Source organism: Tachypleus tridentatus, chromosome 7, assembly GCF_004210375.1.
Source record: "Tachypleus tridentatus isolate NWPU-2018 chromosome 7, ASM421037v1, whole genome shotgun sequence".
NCBI classification, from domain to species: Eukaryota; Metazoa; Arthropoda; class Merostomata; order Xiphosura; family Limulidae; genus Tachypleus; species Tachypleus tridentatus.
In genome coordinates, this window is record NC_134831.1 from 1844828 (window position 1) to 1869082 (window position 24255).

The window sequence follows — 24255 nt, forward strand, 5'->3', positions numbered from 1 at the left end:
TATTTATTTTTAACTATTTCCAACTGAGATGGGTAAAATTTTATCAGTACTAAGTAATCCAAAGTGTATATATCGTTATAAACCAAACTGAGGCACGTGCCGTTTGTTCCATGCATTTCTTTCCATGTTCACTGTTTTTGTTCTGTCAATAGTACTATCTTGAGGTTTTAGCTCCAGTATTATAGATAGGGCTTGTATCAAACTTCAAACCATTGGACAAAAGTTGTCAACTCTAACTTATATTTATTTCATTCTATTTTGTGCATGAAATTGGATGCCATTTCACGTAATTGATACAGCCATGCCGGGCCCCTTGTAGGCTTCACACATTTTAGCAGATTCTGTATCAGAGTACGTTTTCGCTCCTGTCCTGATAAATTGGCCATATACATAGCAGAATGTGTCTGGAAAATGCTTGCAGCTTCTTGATGCCATCTCTGATAAAATCAGCTAGATCAAGGTATTCACTCAGGCAGCAAGAACTAAAGTGAAGTTATGAGTGGTGAGTATATATTACTATGGAAAGTTCTACAACATTCTAGTTGTTGTTTTGAATTAAGCACAAAGCTACACAATGGGCTATCTGTGCTCTGCCCACCACGGGTATCGAAACTCGGTTTTTAGCATTGTAAGTCCGCAGACATACCGCTGAGCCACTGGGTGGCACAACATTCTAGAAAATTCTCTCTCAGTTACTCAGCACTGAATGTACCTGGAACGTTCTGGAAAATGGGAAAATTTCATTACCTGGGTCACAAAAGCAAAGTTTGAAGAGAAAAACAGGTCTTTTCCATTTACTTTAGGCATAAGCAATTGAGAAATAATACTTTCAGCTCAGGAACAAGAAAAAATAAAAAAATTGTTACGTAGTGTTATTATATTAGCATAATACTCTTAACATCTTATTCGAGTATTTAGACTTCTAGAATTCGTGGTTCTTAATTTTAGAAAATATTTCAATTTAATCAAACATGGTATCTTCATTTTAAGTATAAAAATGACGTCACAAAAATATTTAGCCGACACTGTCCTCTTATCAACACTTCAACATATTGTGTAAATACATGCAGTCTTGCGAAGCGTCACAGCATGATCTCAATCTGTATTTGTATGCGTCTTAGGGCGACATCTATCCATTGTTACATACACTAAAATAACATTTACACCACTGCAAATCAACATTTTCCTCTTCTTAGTATTTTGTCAAGGTGTGTGGCCATTCTTCTATCATTTATAGTTTGGAATCCGTGCTCCGAAAATAAAATCATTAAAAGATATGCTATTTATCCATAGCTTTGGAGTGATAAACCACCCACTGCTAACTTTTGTCAGATTAAGTAGTGAGGTTTAACGTCGCTGACGGCCACAAAATGCGGAACGCGATAGATATCCGTAAAGAGTTGGTAACACGGAATCTCAGTTTCACAGTTCGATGACGGGATTCGAGCTCGCAATCTGTAGGTTGAAAGTTAAGTGGTCTAACCACTAGTCCTTATTAGGCCCTCCCAGATTACGATTTGAACTTTTTGCACCTTTTAACAGTCATTGTAATTATGTGTTAACCACACTTCAGACATTCATCACCAAGGCTATTATCTTATTTATTCAGACTTTTCGCGTAAAGATAAATATAGGCTATTTTCAGTTCGCCTTCCAAAATTGTAATTGAACGAGTAAATTATAGATAGAAAATAGCTACGGCAACAGAAATAACCTACTCCGCCAATTCTTTATTCACCGTCAGTCTTACAACGTACCAATGGTCCAGAAGTGTGAAGCGAGCTTTTGCGATAAATTGTAAACTGAATCTTCGAATTGAAGTTTCCATCACTGTTGACCACTGAACCCCGCTCCGGCCTCAAGAGAAGTAGATTTAATATTGATACCACAAGGAAAGCAAACAGCCTATTCCTCTACCAATTAAGTAGTGAAATCTGATCACCATCTTGCTATAATGGACGTAGATTGTATGTCAGTATCTATGTATGTAACCAAAACTACAGAAGTCTTTACAAATTAACACAATGATAATACTGATGTAGATTGTTTAAAGACTTTTGTTAGTGTATGTTTTAAACTTATAAGATCCAAAGAAAGCTATTGAAGACAAGGACAGAGAAGTAATAAAGATGACAGAAGAGAGCAAACAAGGCACAAAAGGCTCAATAATTTCTCAAGCAAAACGAAGTCAGGCCTTTCATTTGTAATCAGGTATAAACATTACGATTAGTAATTACTAATATACACAACGTTTCTGCTAGTTCTTATAACTCACTCACTGTCCCAGTGTGTGAAGTTTTATTTTCTGCAATGAGACTCGAACCACAAAGCCTCAGATCTACATTCTGCCATGCCAATCACTATGTTTATGGCCATGGAAGATAAAAGAAATGTTTTAATTAAACTACCAAAAAGTATAAAAAATTTGGGTAAAATAAAAAAATATAGTATAAAATAAACTGTTTACTTTCATGTAATGTAGCACTACAAATATAGTTTTCCTTTCTGTGTAAATTATGTTGGACTAAAACGTATCTCATTGCAGAAAGACTACAAGAATAAGAAAAACTTAAAGCTATTTGCACCAAAGCATTCTGTAATTTTGAAGTGATCTGTTAGAGGGAAGACAACTAGTTAACTCCATTCATTGCCAACTCATGGGTTACTCTGATAGTAGGATTTCACTGTTACTTTTATAATGCAGCCACAGTCCCAAAGTGTGGAGCACGCCTTTTTTTTTTCTTTGGCAACAACAGACCTGAGCCTTAAGTCTACAGGCATTTGAGATACCAGTAACTTAGTTCATCAGCAATGAGCCTAAAAATTCTACCTAAGTAAAAGTGAATCAGGATTAAAAGCAAACGTTTCTTTAACCCTTTTGGCACTGAATAACAACTTTTAATGTTTGGCATGGCACTGAATATGTGTTTGATACTTCAACTAATTATGGTATCAGAACTAAAAGCATGATATCTTGGCAATAACTCAACAAAAGTTCCTGAAATATTCAGTTGAACCCAATACTATACATGTTAAATTCAATACATAAGAATTACAGGAATAAAGGAAGGTTGCCTGCCACACCGAGTCTTCAGTTCGACTGTAGTCGCCAAATGCACCAAAAGGGTTAATACAAAGTATTTACTAATATGTATATACACCCATCTTTTGATAACATTGAGTTAGCTAAAAACTAAATAGAAAAAAGTCAAGCTTTAGCACCAAATGTTTATTTTTATACTCTTTACAAAAAGAGTAAATCTTTTATGAGACTGAAGATTCTGGACATTATAAGTAAGAAGTGTGTTTGATGAGGTGACTAGCAAACTACGAGTCAAGCATAAATAGTTCACTACAAATCTTAGTTTTATTGTAACAAGTTGATTAATATTCTTTGCCATTTCTAAAAAGCAAGTGATAAAAAGCAATGCACATTTCATTACTTTCAAAATCAACATTCTATACTTTGTCTTTGAGAACATGCAGAAAACATATTCGTGTAATCTGTATCTAAATAAAAATTGCCAAACTTATTATCATATTACCTATTGTCACATGCAACTATATGCACAAAATATTTCAGTGACAGGAGTTTCTATTCCATGTAAACATACAAATGGGTGAACTAAAGTTATGGAAGTTGTACGTAATTAAAACATACACATTTATTATAAATATTCAATACAAGTGAATATATCAACCAATATCAAAAGCAACAGAACATGCAAGATAAAAATAAAACAATGAATATTAGTAGAATGATTACAGATTTAGACTTCCATATCTGAAATATTAAGTGATGAAATAAAACACTGCAAACTGTTTTGGGATTCCTAAAGCTTCCACTTCTCTGTGGCTAAAAAATGTTACATTTATTGGAATGACAATGTTAAACTGATAATTTCCATCATGGAGTTGAAACAAAACAAAAAAGGCAATGACCCTTCAAAAGTTTCTGCTGAAAGTAAATATTTATCACAACAGTATTTAATGGTTCAAAATTATGAACACCAACATTCTAATACTTAAAAATCTGATCTGTAAAGATATTTATTCGTCTCTAATTTTTTTAGAGGCCGTTGTTGTTGATCTTTTGTTGTGTACACAATAAAGTGTAGAAATTCAAGTTAATATTATTAATAACTCTCCAGTATTTCTTCATGTTTAAACATAATACATCATAAACACCTTCAGTTAATACACTTTCACACCTTTCTTCATGAATTTAATGAGTCCAGTACAAGCAAGCTCCAAGAACCAAAGAAATTATCACAAACAAACATTAAACATGAGTAAAGGTTTGCCAGTGGTCAACTGCAAGTAGACATGTTGAACAGATAACAGAAGCACTAAAAATTACTGAAATGAACTTAATATCTTTTAGTCTACTTGCTTTGGTAATTGTTTCTACCACTCTTACACATTTCTATAAATTTGGATAACTTTTTTTTAAATTACTAAAGTCACATAGAGGGGTAAACTTTATTTTCATGCTGCATTTAGTTTACCAGTTTAATCATGACATCAATATTGGTATAACAAAAATCTGATCTGTTACTTTACACCTTCCATAAGAAGCAATTTTTAATTTGGATCATGATAATTAGAATATAAAAATGGATCTTTGGTCATTGTAGTAAAACCTCCAAGGAGTCTAGAATCATGTCAGTGAGTAAAGAGACAATTAATCAATGTTAGTCAGATAACTTTCCAATCAGTATATTTAAATAAAAATCACTGTTGGCTACCGATGAGGTCCCACAGATGATTGGTTATAAAAAACTGGGAGTTCTGGTTCAGATTCAGAGAGAATGGCTTCACTTCAGTGCTTGACTTAATTACTGTAGCTCTTATTAAGGAAAGTGAGTAAATCAGAGCTAGTGTATATTTAATAGTATACATTATCAATATTAAATTACTGTACATGTTTGTCTGTGTGGTATTATATTGGTAATTTGGCAGTGATGAAATCAGGGTACAAGAAAAAATACATTTAGTTACAATAAGTAAACATAGGTTCTTTATAAACTAAGAACTGTGTAAGCTAAAGTAAAAGCAAATAAAATGGTTTATAAGTAAAATCCTAAGCACACTAGTCATCAAATATGTTATGTTTAAAATCAAAATCAGCAAACATCTGAAGGAAATCACACACACATAAGACTAAATATAGTTCATGAAAATGAGAAAACAATGAACAATACAAACTGAAATAAATACCAGAGGTAAATAAATGGAAAGTTATTATAAAACTATACATGTAAAATGAGAAAATATAGTGAAAAAACTGCAGAAAAATATTAAAAAAACAGACCATGTTGAACAGCTGGAGAAAATGATAGTACAAATAGTCATGAGAAATAATTGAGTTGTAAGAAAAGTGGATTTGTATAAAAGGTTGATTTTAATAACACACAGTGAACAGAATGGATGGTACACAATAACAGGTTAATTTAATGAGTTATCACATCACTCATCAAAAACCACAAAATCCTTAACAACAAAAAACATCTACTTAATTATAACCTTGATGAGAAAGATGTTTCTTGGCACACATGTTTTGATACAACAGTTATTAATTTGAAGATTGTATGTTACATCATTCACAATAATGTTACCATGTTACAGGGTTTATTAGTCGAGTCCTTTCTGATATTAGTACATTAAAAACATCTCATGGGTAATAAATAAGAGGAAAGAGAAGACCCAGAGAGCAGATATCACAATACTCATACTATGGGAGATTGAAAATTTGTTTAAAATTTTCTTACAAAATTTGAACTTGAAACTTGTACAGTATTAGAACCTGATTTATTAATTATGTTTTGATGCTGAGTTTATTTGCATACAATGATAATAAAACAGTTTAACTGAAGTTTTAATATAAAAGTCATGACATATACATTGATCTTCCCATAGTGAGAGGGTTAGTTATTTTGTAATGCTCTGATTAACCAAAAATAATTCTACCCAGAAAAGATAATTTTTTATTTTTACTAAATGTTTGAAGGCATAATAAATGACTGTAGAATAAAATGGCAGTAAGATGAACTGATTACATTCATTTTAATTGCATAGAATTAAAAAAAAAATCACAATTAATAAAACAAAGATATTACAGTTTGACTGTGTGAAAGACTAATTTAATCTGTCATTTGAACTAAACACTTGCTCTTGAAAAGTTTAAAGACTTAATATGTGTTACCTGTTTGTTGTGATTATTACATTCTGATAACAAATTTCTAGGTCTTATCAAAATCCATTACTTGTTCTACTGATACTAAATTGTATTGTAGAGTTTGAGACTTGCTAATATTCTCTAACACATACAATGACATGCTTATTAGAATGTGGTCTGAATGTTGCAGTAAAATAATGTTGTTCACTTTGAAAATTCTCAGTAAAGAAAACAGATTCCTCCAGATGTTATGTGCAGCAAGTTTTATTTGTAATCTACAAATTAAAGCATTTCTTCTGAATGAAGTAGAGGATTCCATTATTTTAAAATTATGTAACTAAGATGCTTGTTAAACTGTAAAAAATATGTAGAAGTGTACACTATCAACTGTGATGGTATCATATATCTGTTTTAACACTGATGTTTAAAATAAATTTAGAAATAGACCTAACTTATACTGTTAAGTCCATATTAAAAAATTGTAGAAGATTCTCTCTCAAGTGTAAGAATAAACAATGTGTGTGTGTGTGTGTGTGTGTGTAAACACTGGTTTATTGCCTATATCATTATACAAACTAAAATTTTGAGAAAATCTTACACTTATAAATATAACCAATGAGATGTGTCAAAAAACAGTATGTATAATTGGTTTGCCATAAATCTTGGAAGTTATAGCTGTGATTGTTAATTGTGAACTTGAGATATAAGACCAGGAACATTTAGATTTCGAACATCACAAACCATTTAACAGATTCACAACAGGCATTAAAATATTTCAATGAAAACATTAAACAACTTTAGCAGTAGAATAACTTTGGAAGTGGTTGGCAGAGAAGACAGAGCTAGGTAGCTCCCTCTTAAGTTAATTCCTTCTACATCAACTCAAAATGAATTTGCTCATCATGAACCGTTAGTAAGATAAAGGAATTTCTAACAAAGATAGAAAATTAAAGTTTGTAAGACTGTTTGTATATGAAAATATATTTGTATTAAAAACTGTCTGCATCAATCTTGTTTGATACATAACATTTATTTAACTTAAATCTAAGTTATCATTTAACTCAGTTTCACGCTATTCAAAATTATAATGTTACATAATAACCTGGAGGCTGGTCTGAAATAGATCGCAATATCTAAAGCAGCCCATACTTTAAACAGATAAAAAAAAAGTGCTATTTTTTCCTACAACCATGAATGAATAACTCAATTGAAGGGAACTATGTGCAGTCTTAGAATAAAAAGGCAAAAGAAATTTAGCACAAGTAGAAAAAAGGATACAGATGTATGTTATGTCTTTGAAGAAAGCCAAAGTATTAACAGTGTTTAATTTTGTTCATATATAAAATAACCATGCAGTTAACTAGGCCCTCATAGAAAGACAGAACAGAACTGTAGACCTTTATGTAAACATTGTGATTTCATATTTTATAGTAACAGTATTTTAGTAAAGGATACAACCTTTAATTTCATCTTCTGAGCTGTCGTAGTCCCATCTCAAACCAGTTATTTTTGTATAAAGCATCAGCTCTTTCCTGCAACATAAAACAGTGTACAGGTTGTTAAAGGTCATGATATAACATGCTTTCTCTTACTTCTCAGTCCAATGTGTTTTTCTAGCTACTTGGGTGTTTCAGTAACTTGCATCTCATTACTTTCATATAAGAACTAAGAATGTTAACGGAGTCAATACACAAACATCCAAAATAGTATTTCATAAAACAAAATCACTACAAGTGCTACTTGTTTTCAAAAAAAATATTGAAAAACATCAATGAAAAAATTCAGATTCTGATACCTTAAAGCAGGTATAGCCTCAAAGTTTCTCTCTTTCACTTCTTCTAATCTTTTATCAAGCTGGTTTTTCTCATCTTCTTTCTGTTTTATTGCCTCTTTCAACTCTGAACATGCTACTTTAATCTTATCTAACAGTTCCCTTTTGGAGTCGAGTTCAGCCTGGAGTTTCTCAATTTTTTTAATATATATTTCTTGGATAGAAACATCTTTCAATTTATTCTTTTCTTCTTGACAACATGCCTGTAGAGCTTTATAAATCAAAGAATTCAATAACATATTTGTGTGACTTTTTCTTATATACAAATGACAAACTGATAAAGATTTGTCTTCATGTATTCTAAGAAATGGGCTTAAAAAATTAACCTACTACTAAAAATGCAAAACACTAATACTAAAGAAAAATGTGAAATTATTTTAAATATAATTTCTCACCAGACCACCATTATGGACGCACAAGAGCAAAAAAAAGAAAAATTACAATTGGAAACAGCATCACATACAGAGCTGATCAATTAGATATAATAAACAATACAAAAATCAGCTTTGGTGTACTTAAGACAAAACCAAAATAAATAGTTCTGTGCATTTCAGATGTAAATATTATTCAAACTAGCTTGAAGGTGATTACAGTATATTAAGGATTAATGTCACATAACTAAGAATTTTCACTCACTTTTGTTGTGTTTCAACATTATTATATTTTGTGTGTGTAAAATACTACACAACTATCCCAATCAAGTCAGAGCAAATTAGTACATAGGCCTGACTGATCCAATTTTCCAAAATATTATTCTGGTTACAGTACATGAACAGAGGTGATCTTACTAATTTTTTTTTTTTTATTATGTTGAAGATAATTACCTTTCAAGCTTTCATTGTATTTATTTTGTCGAACATCTTTGAATTCTTTAATTTGTTTTATACAATTGAAAAGTGAATTTTCTTCTTCAAAACAAAACTCCAGGCCATTTCTGACGAGCTCAAGAGATTTCACAAGATTATCTGGCAATTCCAGCATATTTCTTAGACAAGTAACTTCCAAGGAGAAACCTGGCAAGTCAGTGGAAAGTTTTATATTTCTTTCCTGTAAAGTAACAATGAGTGATGCTCATAATGTCTCTTGTATATTTCCACAGTAATATTTTATTTCACAGATTTTACCATTTATAGTTACAAATAAGACACTAAATATCAAATAACTTTCAGTGAAATCAGACTATACACCTAAACTCCAAAATTAGAGATAATGATGAAAAACATACTGCTTATAAAACATGTTATAAACTACATAATATTTAGAAACCCATAACATTAGAGTTGTCTTTAACTGTTTCTTAATCACTTCAGTAAAAGTCAGATTATTTCAAGGGTTTCAAAAATGTGAAACCTTTTCTGATTTTGAAACAAAATTATTGTAGTTTCTAATAAGATTAAGATCTTAATATGAAGATAGAGAATAATTTAACTGGTAGTACCAAGTTTCATCAGTAGCAACTGGCAAATTTCCTAAACTTCTGAGAGTTTAAACAACTCATTATAAGCACATTTACACAACATTTTTATACACTGAATAATCAACTCAGTAAACAGCTGCACAACAAATTATAAATTGAGATAATTATCGTTACTTCTAAACTTAAACTTGTTTATATAGTGGCTTAATTTTTAAATTACAGAATAAAATGTGCAAGGAATTTGTCTTTCAGATTGTTTATAAGCTTACTAAATATTTTAACTATGTTAGTCTATAAAATAAAAAGACCACCATAATGACAAAATATATTTCAGCATTATCATAATGAAACAGGTAAAATAAAGATAATAATGAAATATCACAGGCAACATTCAAGCTGTGACACTTCTTGAACAGGTTTTATAATTAGTGTAAATTACTTTTTAAAAATTCAGTTGTCCAAGGAAAAATTATAAACTGGAGTCACATAATTGTTTACTCTGTTTATAATATTGCAACTAAGTAGTCACCCCTAACAGATCATCATAGCTTGTATTATCTTAAACGTATGGTAATTTCTTTTGTATCTCTTCTTTTATTCCTTTGTACCTTGGTTACTTGGAACAATAATTTCAAAAAACAGGTAGAATTATACCAATGCTCAGTGAAAACATTACTTTTAGTTTTATATAGTTCAGTATACTGATTCTATTCAGCAATGCATATAGATTTATCAACTGAAAACTGTCAGGTTGTGTAACAATGCTGTCGTCTTACTGTAACCACATAGATGGTATTTTTCAACATGATATTGCTGTTTGTATTCTAGCATAAGTTCTGAACATTCAAACTTTACAAATAGCTCAGATTTGTGATACTTTCCATGGAATAGTGTACAACAAAAGTCTAAAGAAATAGTTCTAATCAAATTTGGCATCCTTCCAGTACTTTACTAGAAGCTACATTTGCATTCAGTTCAAATAATCCAAATCCAAATATCCTACAAGGAAATATCACATTAAGTTTTATTTTATGACATATCAATAATACTGTTGAAATTTATAATATGAAAGTTACGAATTTTGTGCAGACTACATGATAATCACTACCAAACACAGAAAAACATTTCTGCACAAAGTTAGTAACCAGAAAATCCATTAAAATTATGTAACCTTTAGTAATGCTTGGCTTTATCTTTCAGAATCACCATCTTTCATGTTTAAATATAAAATTTTTATTTGGAGCATAATGAGATATAATGTAAGGACAAATTATTGCTCAATTTTGTTTTGTCTCATTCTTAGGCAACATATCTACCGATTTAACAATGTTTAGGAATGACAAGGAACCTACTGGCACATCTTGACTGTTCTATCCTCTAAATTAAAAATTCAAATAAATAAATTAATTTAAAATCTTAAAGCCAGTCCCTTTATCATTCACACAGTTATAAAGCTTTCTTTTAAACTCCACAAGATCCAAAGGCAATCCATTCCAAAAGTTAACCACCCTATTAGTTTGTTTAATTTTGTGCAAAGCTACATGAGGTCTATCTGTGCTAGTCGTTTGTAGTTAGCAGTGTAAGACTAGAAGGAAGTCAACTAGTCATCACCACACACTGCCAACTCTTGGGCTACTCTTAATAAAAAATAGTGGGATTGGCCATCATATTACAATGCTCCCATGGCTGTAAGGGCAAGCATGTTTGGTGTGACAGGAATTTGAACCCACGACCCTCCGATTATAATTCAAATGCCTTAACCTGCTCAGACCTTATTCCTGGGTTATCGAGAATTTCAGACTTATTATCAACTATAATAAGTTGTATATCAGACTATATACAAGAGAGAGATAGAAAAGTAGTAAGTAGCTCATATATATCCAATCCTTAACCTCTTTCAAAACCATTGAGGAAATATCTACTCAGAAGCCTTATTGTTTTCAAACTTTCCAATGTTTTTTAAATATTAAGGTCCTAGTTAATGTAATCGTATTGTCTGATCTTGTTTCCATCCACTCGTATGAGGTTGGGAAAAAAAAGTTTCTGATAAAAGCATCATTTAAATGTTAGAATAGTTTATTTAATGAAATCTGGTCAAAACTGTAAAATAATTTCTTTCAAACACAAAGTAATACAGATTTCTGCGCTAAGTTAAAGTCCAAATACACTGCCATCTGGTGTCACATATATATGGGAAGTTCATTGTAACTAATTAGTTATACCTTCAGAATATGAGTCTGTAATTTATAGGGATAATGACTGTTTACCCCATCAACTGGTAATTATTTTCACAACCTTTAGGCCTATACCCAATTTTTCAAAATTACATTGAACAAAATATAGCATTTAAAATGTAATTTCTCTGCATAGTAGTTCAGTTATTTTGCAAAATGTGAGGCAGACAATGGATTAACTTGTATCAGAAAGGAGTGGGTGGGTGGGCATAGGCTTAAAATTACCATAAATAATTAAATAGGTACTGGTATATGCCTTCTTTATCCCAGTCAATTAGACTTATATCCTGAAGATATAATTTGTATGTGGCATACAATGATTACACAGGTACATTTTCTGATGATAAAAAAAGGCAACAAATGATATAAAAATACGTTTACAACTAGTAGTACCTCTACTCAAAATACATTTTAAGATTTATGTAAAGTTGGATTTCAGATTTTGAATTCACATAAGAAAATTTTTCACGAGATTACTTTTTAAACTTAAAATTTTTGTGAAGTGCTCTACTGATGAAATAATACAATTCCTTATGATCATTACAAAAATATAAAAAGTAATTATACTTATAAATATATTGATCTATACAGATAGCTTGCTTTGATTAGAAGTTATTACGTTATAAGATTAAGACTAAAATTCGTGAGAACCACTGCTTTAAGTCTAAGTTATGACTAACGCCGTTAGCAACAGCTATTAGTAGTACTAACAGCAACACTACAGTAACAGTACTACTATTACTTATATTAACAAATCACTGATAAAAGTTGAAAACGACTGAAATCAAAACAGCTCACACTAGGTACACTTCCTAATTACAAAAATATACCTCTTCTAATTTTTCTTAGTTTCTTTCTAAAGAGAATATCGCTTCATTTCTTTTGCTGAACTTGATAGTTTGTCTACCTAAATTAAAACATCATCCACTAACTTCTGATTCAAAAAAAAGAGCGCTATGTATGAGCTGCTGCTGCTCCCCTCTAATAATATAGCTTTTAAGACAGACGTTTATTTGATAAAAAATAAATGAAACAAGTATTCTATATTTGTATTTGATATTTCAGCTAATACATTTATTTCAATTAAATATGTGGAATTAAAATTTTCAAGTAATTTATATATATTTGATTTGAGACATCTTTTTAATTAGGCTTAAAATTTGCAAAATAAAAAAGTGTGCAAACCTACAAAGGAAGGAGGAAATGAACTAAAATGTTTCTCTTCGCCAGATAATTTATCACTAACAGAATATACAAACTGAAGAATAACGTTACAATGCGTATATGATTTTTTTCAGAATGTAGATGGAATTTAAATATATTTTAAATTAGCTGTTAAAATAACTCTAGAAATACCATTTTGTCCAACTGGAAGAACGTGTAGATTTATTTGATGAGAACTGCTAATACCTTTACAGAAATTATTAAATGCTTGCGTTCATCCCACAAGAATAGTGTATTCGCAGGTGGCGTGCTGATAAAGACTGAACAGAAAATTGGTTTTCATACTTATACACGGCAAAGTGGGTTAAGGCGTTTGAGTCGTAATCCGAGGGTCGCGAGTTCGAATCCCGGTCGCACCAAACATGCTCGCCCTTTCAACGGTGGGGGCATTATAATGTGACAGTCAATCCCATCTGCGTTGGTAAAAGAGTAGCCCAAGAGTTGGCGGTGGGTGGTGATGACTAGCTGCCTTCCCTCTGGTCTTACACTGCTAAATTAAGGTAGCTTTGCGCGAAATTACAAACAAACACATTTATACGTTTAGGTGATATTTCTTAAAATAACGTGGATTAATAAAAGTAAATATATTTTCTAATCAAAAGATGTTGTAATTCATTTCAGGATTTTAATACGACTAACTCATATATATAGATATCTCAGGATATACACTATCAGTGTTTTTGACACGAGTTAAGTTAGGCTCTTCTTCATGTCTTCTTTACTCCCATTAGCCTGAGACTTACTGATACTGTGATTTCAAGGGTGTAGTTGACGACCATGGTGCATAGCTACACTTGTTTTTCAGAACTCGCTACACCTCTTGGGTCATTATTGGTTTTGTTTCTCTTGCGTGACATAATTGGTCTATTCTGCAATGTCTTAAAAAAGACCGTATATTAAGTCCACTAGTGCTGATCTACCTACTGTGCTTTCCTCTTAAAAGTTGGTGTCTTAAGTGTTATGATTCTTATTTAAATGAAATCGAACTTATACGGGCCATTCTGTGGGCAAATGATGTTATTTACACAAAGTAGATTTAGAAAAAAAGAAAAGAAGGAATAATAAAAGCAATTAAAAAACAGAGCAGATGTAGAGATGCATTCACAGAATCGTTTGAGGACTAGGGTTAACTGGTACCATTAATGTTCCTTTTTCTATGAATTGTCCTGCAACAAGAGTGAGCAGAAGCCTTGTTCAGGAGTATAGTTTTAATTAGTGAAGATATATCTACAAGTGAGCAAACAAAAGTTAAGTTTAAACATTTAAGGAGTTTACTGATGAAAAAGTAAGATTAGATTCCATGATAGAGCTGTGGATTGCGTTATAAGGGGGACATTCACTCTTTAGTTTAAATGATAGGTGATAAGATGCTGCTGACTTGCTGCCTTCTCCTTAGTTAGTAGTTAAACTAGAATCAGGAACGCGTTAGGTTGCCAAAGTATCTTTTCCATAAATACAAAGCAGAGTTACTATGACCACTGAAATTTTGATTTGGTTGCGCAGCATTAGCGCTTGAATACATCTAAGTCAGTCAGTTTTTGAAACCCCTCACCCGTCTCTTGACTAATTCCGCATATTGTACTGTAAATGTACACTCAAGTGATTCACATATTACATGACAGGAATGGTTTTATATATAATAAATAACTGAAAATACCTTATCGACTAGTTTATTGGTCTTTTATTCGAGAAAGCTTTTGGTGTTACTGCTGACGGTGACTTTAGCACACAAAAAGACAGAGATGCTTCATTACTGCATTACTTGACTAATGTTTGTTTGTTTTTGAATTTGGAGCAAAGCCACACGTCTGCTATCTGCGTTAGCCGTCCCTAATTTAAGAGTGTAAGGCTCTTTGTTTATATTTTGTTAAACCAACAAGGGCCCGGCACGGCATAGCGCGTTAAGGCGTGCGCTTCGTAATCTGAGGGTCGCGGGTTCGCGCCCGAGTCGCGCCAAACATGCTCGCCCTCCCAGCCGTGGGGGCGTTATACTATGACGGTCAATCCCACTATTCGTTGGCGGTGGGTGGTGATGACTAGCTGCCTTCCCTCTAGTCTTACACTGCTAAATTAGGGACGGCTAGCACAGATAGCCCTCGAGTAGCTTTGTGCGAAATTCCAAAACAAACAAAAAAACAACAACCAACAAATAGTGAGATTGACCGTTACATTATAATGCCCACACTGGTGAAAAAGCAAGCATGTTTGGTGTGATGAAGATTGGAGCTTGCGACCTTCAGATTACAAATCAAGCGTCCTAACCGCTTGGCTAGGTTGAGTCTACTTGACTAATGAAAACTTATATAACTTTTAACTCTCTTGAATTGACTGAATTAGAATGATTTGTATACAAACCCTTCTTCCAGAACTTCAACCGAATATTTCAAACCTACCATCATCATGTCGTTCCTTATTATTTTATAAATGAAAATTTATAAATTACTCTTGTACCACTTCTAACCACGTAAATATGATATTAGTAACAGATAAAAATGCGTTTTTTAATTCAGTTTAGAAGGTGCCATGCACGAAGTATAGCAACTTAATGACATAGGGCCCTAAGAATGTTTATAACTCAAGCACTCAAATAAGGAAAATTCTCATTTAAGGTAAACACACGTTCAAGCCTCATTTCAAAATATTTATTATCCAAGTGCGTGTTTCTAGTGTTCTAATATCCTCTTTCCAAGGTTATGTGTCTTTTTACTAAGGAAAGAGTTTATCAAGGAAAAATGGACTTTTTAATAGTATTTGTGAGTCTGTGTTCAAAGTGTGTCAAATAAAACTGATAATTTTTGGTTTAAAAAAATGAGAGACGTTTAAACGAGAAGAAAGGTAATAAAAGAAAATACAAAAAATCATTCGCATTAGTCTTAGTAGTTGGTGAGGAAAGTGGCTGATAAAGGCTATTTCTTCGTTGTTGTTAATACAGTATATTTTACAGTTTCGTAATATTAGATATTTTGTTATTAAAGTATACATCTAAGACTACTCACTTTCGAAAGCACCTAAGATGGTTCAACTCATGTTAAATATCTGTGGTTAAAACCCAAGTAAACTGAATAGGAAAATCGTTTGTTAGGTATATTTGATAGCCTCAAAATGCTCCCGCTTGCTCATTACCAATAAGCTCACTATTCCTGTTCCTTTCATTTTGCACGTGAATTATGTCAACCAGTCTTTTCCAAAAACTACTTTACGGCCAGTGTCGACATTATCTCTCTGTTTACAAATACACCTCTAAGTGAAACCATTGATATATGTATATCTGAACTTTCGCACAATAATATTTCGCTGCAAGTCTTTTCAGTAGCTCAAATTTTTGGATCTTACAACCAAAAATTCATACTTCCTATTCAAATTGTTGGTGTGAACGTGTTCTGTAGCCACTATGAGAAAAAAACAACATATACACTGGATTGGTGAAGTGAATAAACTAGTATAATCCAATAACACACATTGATCAAAAGACAGACTGAACTGGACCTTCCTTGAATTTAAACTTGGAGGTTAAACAATTTTCGGAATTCTATGTTTATTTATAAAACCCTATTTTAACAAATAGGTGGTGTAGCGATAAACTCTCCTCACTGGGCCCGACATTAGACCAATCATTTACAGTAGTATGTAGACAGCATTTTTATTATTTTTCAGGATAAGGAACACTGCTATAAATCTTATAATACCTGAACTCACAACATCCTGCCGTAAGTTCACTTACGAGGTTGAAGATAATAATAATTTACTTTTGTTTTTAGATATTCTTGTTAACAGTTACACCAGGGGATTTGGCACATCAATATATGGAAAACAAAACAAAACAAAAACCAAAACGTTCGCTGAATTTTTAACACAATTTGACAGCTTTACTTAAGTCACATACAAAAGAAATATGGTAACATGTTTATTAAACAAAGTTTATAACTTGTGTTCTATGTACTTTAATTTACCCTCTGAAAATTCACTCATACAGGGTATTTTAAGACATAACAATCATTCACAACATCTATTACACAAAGTTACCTAAACCTTTCTAACTACGAAACCCACTAATCTACACAGACTACCAACTGTATCCAAACTTACTACACACTATCTTCTCCCTTATGCTAGTAAACAAAGTTTAACTTTAAAAAGCCAATTAGAAGATAATTCATCGCTACTACATCAAAGCTGATTTTAGATTAGTTTTTAAACTCACACCATGCACCTAGTTTTTCTGTACTAAACAGCTTCTAGTTTTTCTTTTTTCTTGTCTTGTATTTATTTACACGTGTGGAGACCGTAAGGCTTCACACATTGGTTAAACTAAACGCCAAAAGGTAGGGTCAATAAATATACGGAAATTACAGTGAAAACACATAAAATAAATAAATGAATAAGAAAATCAGTAACTCCATGTTTCTTCTATACACCAACATGGTAAAGAAACAGAACATGTCAATTTCCTGTGATGGGTGGGGGTGAGAGACTCTCTTTTTTGATGATAACTTAAATGTTACTATTATAACTGAAATGACGTGGAGAGTAAACCAGCAAACTAAGCCTGACGAACATATATTCGCAACCAAACAAAATTGATCTGGAATTACTGATTAAACAACTCTCAACATAAAAAAAAAAAACTTTACAAACACCGAACAACATGACATCTTCCTTTAAATTACACATTTTCTAATATGAACAGTATTTTGTTTGTTATTCATTTAATTTTCATATTATTTTAGTTTTTGGTTAAATTACTGTTGTTATAGCTATGTATTTAAGTTACTTAATTGGGAATGATGTAATTACTTAATTTTACTTTACATACTGAAAATGAAATCTATTGGATTCCGTAACGTTTATCTATGTTACTCGTGTGCTACAAATATAAAATATTGTTTATCTGATCATCGTTATCCTTTTTGCTTTGAGAGGCACTTTAGTGTTAAATGACGCTTCCTTTCATATTTTGAACTCAATGATTTGCAGATTTCAAAACAAGAACTTTAAATCTAAATCCATGTATCCCTCGGTATAGTAATATGTTTACCTCTTTTTACCTTAGTAATATTAAAAGACAAATAAACATTTTTCTCCAAAAAAAAATTAATATGAACATTATTTTCAAACAAGGGCAGATTGGTCTACCAGAACACAGGGCAGATGCATTTGAATAATTCTTAGAAATAAAATTTAAATTTTACTTGTTTAATTAGTATGCAGCATGAGATATTGCCGAGGCTGGTCTTTCATTGCCAATCTACCCTCGTTTATTCTAACAGAAAGACTATCATCTGATACCAATGTGTTCTTGGGTTTAAAATACGTAATTACAACTTGGCGATAGTTAAGGCCATTTACATCGGCAAAAAATATTCACCATCTTGCCATACGTAACCACGGATACATGAGATTATCTTTAAAGACTGATATGACACTTTCAAATCCTTGTAGCTCTGCCATCCCTAATCATAAATTGAACAGTAATCAAAATATCAATTTCAACTCTTAACCATTGGTGAATCAGACCTCAATTTTCTTACCAAATAAAGTATCTAACCGGCTGTATTTTGTTAACGTTTAAGTGTATTAATAGAAAAAAAATGTTGCATTTATATGAATTAATTTTTATATTATACACATTTTTTTTTTTACTGTGTAGAAGAAGCTGAATACGGATTAAGCACAATCCACACGTTTATTTAAATAAATTTTATTAGATCAATCGTTTTCCTTTTTCAGTTTATAGTTGAAAGTGCTGTCATCTGTCGGTAAAAATGTATTTTTAAAATTTGTTGAGAACATCCGTCTTGCTGATTTCTTTTTTATTTCTGAAAAAATAAAATATTTTTTGTAAGGAGACATTGTAAGAATACAAACCCTATTAAAGAATAATGAGAAAATTGTACAGTAATTAATATAATTTAATAAAAGCTAATTACATTACTACAATTTTGTAAAGAGATTTTGAGAATTTTATTCGCGTATCTGATTGTTCTAATGTTTTCGCAGTTAAATTTCTGATTGATAAGTTGTAACGTTTATTGATGTAAAACTTTTGTGCGATCAGTCCTTTACTATTAATCTAGTAGTCTACCCGTGGCTAAGCGATGAATTAATATTTGTTTATTTTCAGATTTTTCTCCTTCCTCTCTAATTTTGAAGCGAAAAGACATAGACAAGTGGAGACACCATTAATTTGTTTTCGTTTGTTTGTTTGTTTTTGAAATTCGCACAAAGCTACTCGAGGGCTATCTGTGCTAGCCGTCCCTAATTTAGCAGTGTAAGACTAGAGGGAAGGCAGCTAGTCATCACCACCCACCGCCAACTCTTGGGCTACTCTTTTACCAACGAATAGTTGGATTGACCGTAACATTATAACACCCTCACGGCTGAAAGAGTGAGCATGTTTAGGCCCTCAGATTACGAGTTGCACGCCTTAACACGCTTGGCCATGCCGGGCCACCCATTAATTTGTACATAACCAAATATTTCATGTGATATATAATAAACCTCTCTGTTTTCTTTCTTTTAACGAAAATCTTAGAAATGTTCTTTCCCTGTACGCATTCATCCGCCGTCAAATCAACTATGTCAAGTGACCTAAGAATACCAGAGAGTGTAATTGGTGTCAAAAATGTGCTGTATTGAGAGATCAGTGTTCACTCTGATCAGAAGCTACAGAAGAAACTTTCAAATTCAGTGTTTGAAATTTTGGGTATTGAAATTGATGGATAGTTATTCTAAGACATTGAAAAACTGTGTTATTTTTCTGTAAAAATCTACCATTGTCAGGGGTCCGAGCAGACCCTATTATCAAAAATTAATTTTAAAATATTAACTAATAATAAACTATTATTTCGGAAACAAAAAGATACTGATATTCAATATATTTTCTTTTATTAATCGATAAATTAACACTTAATATTACAACTTGTTTGTTACCACTCAAACTAAATTCAGCAATTTAACACAAATTAGCCAAACGCTAAAGCCATCTAGAACAACAAACATTAGCCCAGCATGGCCAAAGAGTTAGGGCGCTGGACTTGTAATTTGAAAGCTGCGGGTTCGGATCCCCGTAACACCAAACATGTTCGCTCTTTTAACCGTGGGGGCGTTATAATGTAACGGCCAATCCCACTATTTGTTGGTAAAAGAGATGGCGGTGGGTGATGATGACTAGCTGCCGTCCCTCTTGTCTTACACTGATAAATTAGGGATGGCTAGGCAGATAGCCTTCGTGTAGCTTTGCACGAAGTTCAAACCAAACCAAACCTTAGCTTATAAGTAACTGACTTTAAAATATATATAAATCTACACTTTTGTTGGGTATACCAGTTCTCTCGCTGGCATAGCGGTAAGTCTTCTGATTTATAACGGTAAATTCAGGGGTTTGATTCCTCTCGCTGAACAAATAAATAGCCCAATGTGGCTTTGCAAAAAGAAAACAAACGGTATAACGGGTCGGAAAGATTAACTTCAGCTCGATAAATTTGTTTAATTCGCGTGGATTCTACGTGAACACATTTTCAAGTAAAAGAGTACAGATCGGGAATCTACGAACCAGTAAGGTAGGATTTTTAGTTCTGTTGAAGATCCTTTTGTAAATAAAAGAGTAGAGATTGGGAATTTACGAACTAGTAAGGTAGGATTTTTAGTTTTGTTGAAAATCATTTTCTAAATAAAAGGGTGGAGGTGGGCGTTTTACCGTGTAGAATGTATAGGGTGGAACTACTTCAAGGCCATGTGTAAATATGAAGAGTAACTGTCTTCCCACAACTGATTGCAGACACCAAAAAGTAGTGGGAGTTGAGACGTTGTAGGTGTACGCATTGAACTCTTAAACCTTAACTGATTTTTATTAACTGCAGGCTAGTTTAACATCAGTATATGAATTTTATCTAATAGATGGAATATCTCCAAAGCATTTAGGTGCTATGGCAACAGATGTTATCATATACTTTTAATACAACTCGTGTTTTATTTTAAACATAATTAGTTAATAAAAACAAATAAAAATTCACAATCTCAATAATAAGTTGTCAAATAAAAAACAAGACGTTTTCCCTTAAAACAAATTATTCTATATTTTGTTCTTGCTTTAGTGCGACACTGCACAACCAGTTATCTTCACCCTATTCCTGACGGAAAATCGAACCCCGATTTTAAGACTTGTAAGCCCTTAAATTTATTGCTAACTCACTGGTAGACACTTCACAAATGTAAATGCTTCCTCTTTTGGCAAATGATATTTTACTGTTGGATTGTACAAGACAACACTAACTGCCTGATTATCACTCTACTATCACGGACACCTTCTATTAAAGCAATATGAAAGTCGCTCTATCTCCAGTAAATATTCAGATTTTCAGCTATCTAGAACGGTCGAAAGTCGGAAGCCAAGATTTCTAATTTTTCATCATTATTTTTGTTCAACAGGAGTAGGGTCTACCTAGTTCTAGCAGTAACTATAATGTTATCATCATCTGATAAAGTAAAACAGTCTTTAGGATCTTTGGCTACCTGTTTTATCATTATTCCATAAAAATTTGTTTAAAAAAAGAAGAAAGAATCATAATTTTGATGTAAACATTGTCACCTCGTGAAGCAAGCCTACTTACAGAAATATGGTGTTAAGTTTTGGTTTGTTTTGAATTTCGCGCAAAGCTATTCAAGGGCTATCTGCGCTAACCGTCCCTAATTTAGCAGTGTAAGACTAGCGGAAAGGCAGCTAGTCATCACCATCCACCTCCAACTCTTGGGCTACTCTTTTACCAACGAATAGTGGGATTGACCGTAACATTATAACGCCCCCACAGCTGAAAGAACAAGCATGTTTGGTGTGACAGGGATTCGAACCCGCCGCCCTCGGATTATGAGTCGAGTGCCTTAACCCCCTGGCCATGCCGAGCTATTGGTGTTAAGTACAATGTGAAACGGGAATTACTATTCAATAACAGATGAACATTAGATTACTATAATATGTGAAATATCTAATGGTTCTGCAAAAGGTGTTTTCAGGGAGACAATCCCTGTATTATTTATGAATTAAAGGAGTTAAAAAAATCAACACACATTTCGGTCATCAGAAGCTATATGAAGAACTACTTGGCACAGTCGCTCTATCTACTGTGAACATGCCACTTTTCAGCTATCCAGAGCGTCCCAAATATGAAAATCGTATCACATCATATAAAGAAAGAAGTAAACAAACAACTATAAGGAAAATAATTTATCGATAAATAAAATAGCTATGTAGAGCTGGCTACTGAACTTGAAAACTTGAACTTGGCGTGGGTGGTAATGACTAGCTTCTCTACAGTCTTTCACTGTTGAATTAGGGATGATTAGCGCAGATTAGCCCTCGTGTATCTTTGCACGAAATTAAAAAACAAAACAAAACAAAAACTATTTGTCATCAAAGGTATAAATTACAAGATACAACCTGAAGACATTGTGACAGGAATGAAAGAGTCAAGATATAGAAAGTGATAAAACGGAAGAATAATAAGCAAACAGATGAGGAAACAACATTAGTAAAAGTTTGCTAAACAAAAGAGGAAAATGCAAACAATTTGCTTGAAAATGGATTAGAACAGAAGACCATTTCATCCATGGTACAGTGTTTCAAGTGTTATAAATTTGGGCAGGTGGCAGGTGATTGTGCTAATAGAGTTACATGCGTAAGGCGTGCTGGCAGTCATGAACTGAAATACTTCAAAGAAGAAGGAAATAATATCAAATGTACAAACTGTGCATAAGATCAGCATGCGAGTTCCAAGTTGTGTAAATATACAATAAGAGGTAAAATATAAAAATGCTTCTAAACTTTATAATAAAAAAAACGTTTGCTACTAAAATTAATTTTAAACAAAAGGTAAACAAAACCATGTTAAATAAGGTTATAGGTGACCTGAAATACAAGATTTTATTAGATGTAGCTTTAATTTTAGCCGAATAATTTATTAAAATTAAATATAAACTTGCAGTTAAAGATATTGTTAAGTATACATATGATATAATACAAAATCATTTTGATTTAAATTTGGATCCAAAGTCTATTTATGAACATTTTGTTTTAACATCACGTATAAATAATCAAGATTGACTAAAGTTGCTAAAAGAAATGATTAATAATAGATTTAGTTTGTTTGGGAATTTCGCACAAAGCTACTCGAAGGCTATCTGAGATAGCCGTCCCTAATTTAGCAGTGTAAGACTAGAGGGAAAGCAGCTAGTCATCACCACCCACCGACAACTCTTGGGTTACTCTTTACCAACGAATAGTGGGATTGACCGTCACATTATAACGTCCCCTCGGCTGAAAGGGCGAGCATGTTTACCGCGACGCGGGCACGAACCCGCGACCCTCGAATTACGAGGTTTTGGTAAGTATTTCTGAAACAAAATTGACAGAAGAAAATATTTTTAAACTCGTGGTTTTATAATTTATAGTAAAGATAGAGATGTACGGGAGCATAATTTAGGGTTAGGAAAAATAAATATAAATTTGTAACAGAAATAAACTCATTGGAAAATGAAGGCTTAGAAGTAGATATATGGATACATTGTATGAGAGTTACCATTGTGTATATATCCAAAAAATTCTTGATAATAATTTGTTTCAGAAATTAATAGATTATAATACAAATTTATATAATTATAGAGAATTTAAATTGTAAAATGGGCTTGTAGTGTTTGTTTTAATTTCCGCCTAACCTGCACGAGGGCTATTAGTGCTAGCCGTCCCCAGTTTAACAGTGTAAGACTAAAAGGAAAACAGCTAGTCATGACCACTCACTGCCAACTTTTAGACTACTCTTTAAACAATAGGTTATTAAATGAACGGTGATTAAATTAAAATTTTCCTATTAATATGAAGGATTTTTATGTTAGTATTTATCTCAATAGTCCAATGAAAATTTAATTGTAAAAATATTAATAAGGTTTTTGACGGTTTGAAAACTATAGATAAAACCACAACCCTTGGTCATGACGAAATTTAATATAATATGATTAAAAAATATAATGAAATGATAATTAATAAAATAACTAATGTCTTTAATTTGTCTTTGATGTTAGGATACATCCACGTAGACTGTAAAAGAGGTATGATAAGCATAACAACAAAGTCTATTAGAATTAAGAGTGACCCATCTAATTATAGGCCTCTAATTCTAGCTAGTTGTCTCTGTAAAATTCATCCCTAATTTAGTAGTGGAAGGCAGCGAGTCATCACCACCCACCGCCAACTCTTGGACTACTCTTTTACTAACGAATGGGGGGATTGACAATAACATTATAACGCCTCTATGGCTGACAGGACGAGCATGTTGGGTATAATGGGGAGTCGAATCCACGACTCTCAGATTACGACTCGACC

General features: G+C 32.4%; 1 protein-coding gene across 2 annotated transcripts; it reads right to left on the reverse strand.

The window, feature by feature from the left end:
* Positions 1 to 3214: 3214 nt before the first annotated feature.
* On the reverse strand, positions 3215 to 13123 carry LOC143254981 (kinetochore protein Spc24-like). Of its 2 annotated transcripts, none has more exons than XM_076509934.1 (5): positions 13017 to 13123; positions 8834 to 9056; positions 7974 to 8220; positions 7634 to 7710; positions 3215 to 4841 (listed from the first exon to the last, which is right to left on the reverse strand). In XM_076509934.1, exons 1-5 carry the CDS (start codon positions 13017 to 13019, stop codon positions 4735 to 4737), a joined length of 657 nt encoding a protein of 218 aa, XP_076366049.1. In that variant the 5' UTR covers positions 13020 to 13123; the 3' UTR covers positions 3215 to 4734. The 2 variants fall into 2 exon arrangements, with proteins under 2 accessions (XP_076366049.1, XP_076366050.1); XM_076509935.1 differs by lacking the exon at positions 13017 to 13123 and adding an exon at positions 12491 to 12642.
* Between the last annotated feature and the right edge of the window lie 11132 nt (positions 13124 to 24255).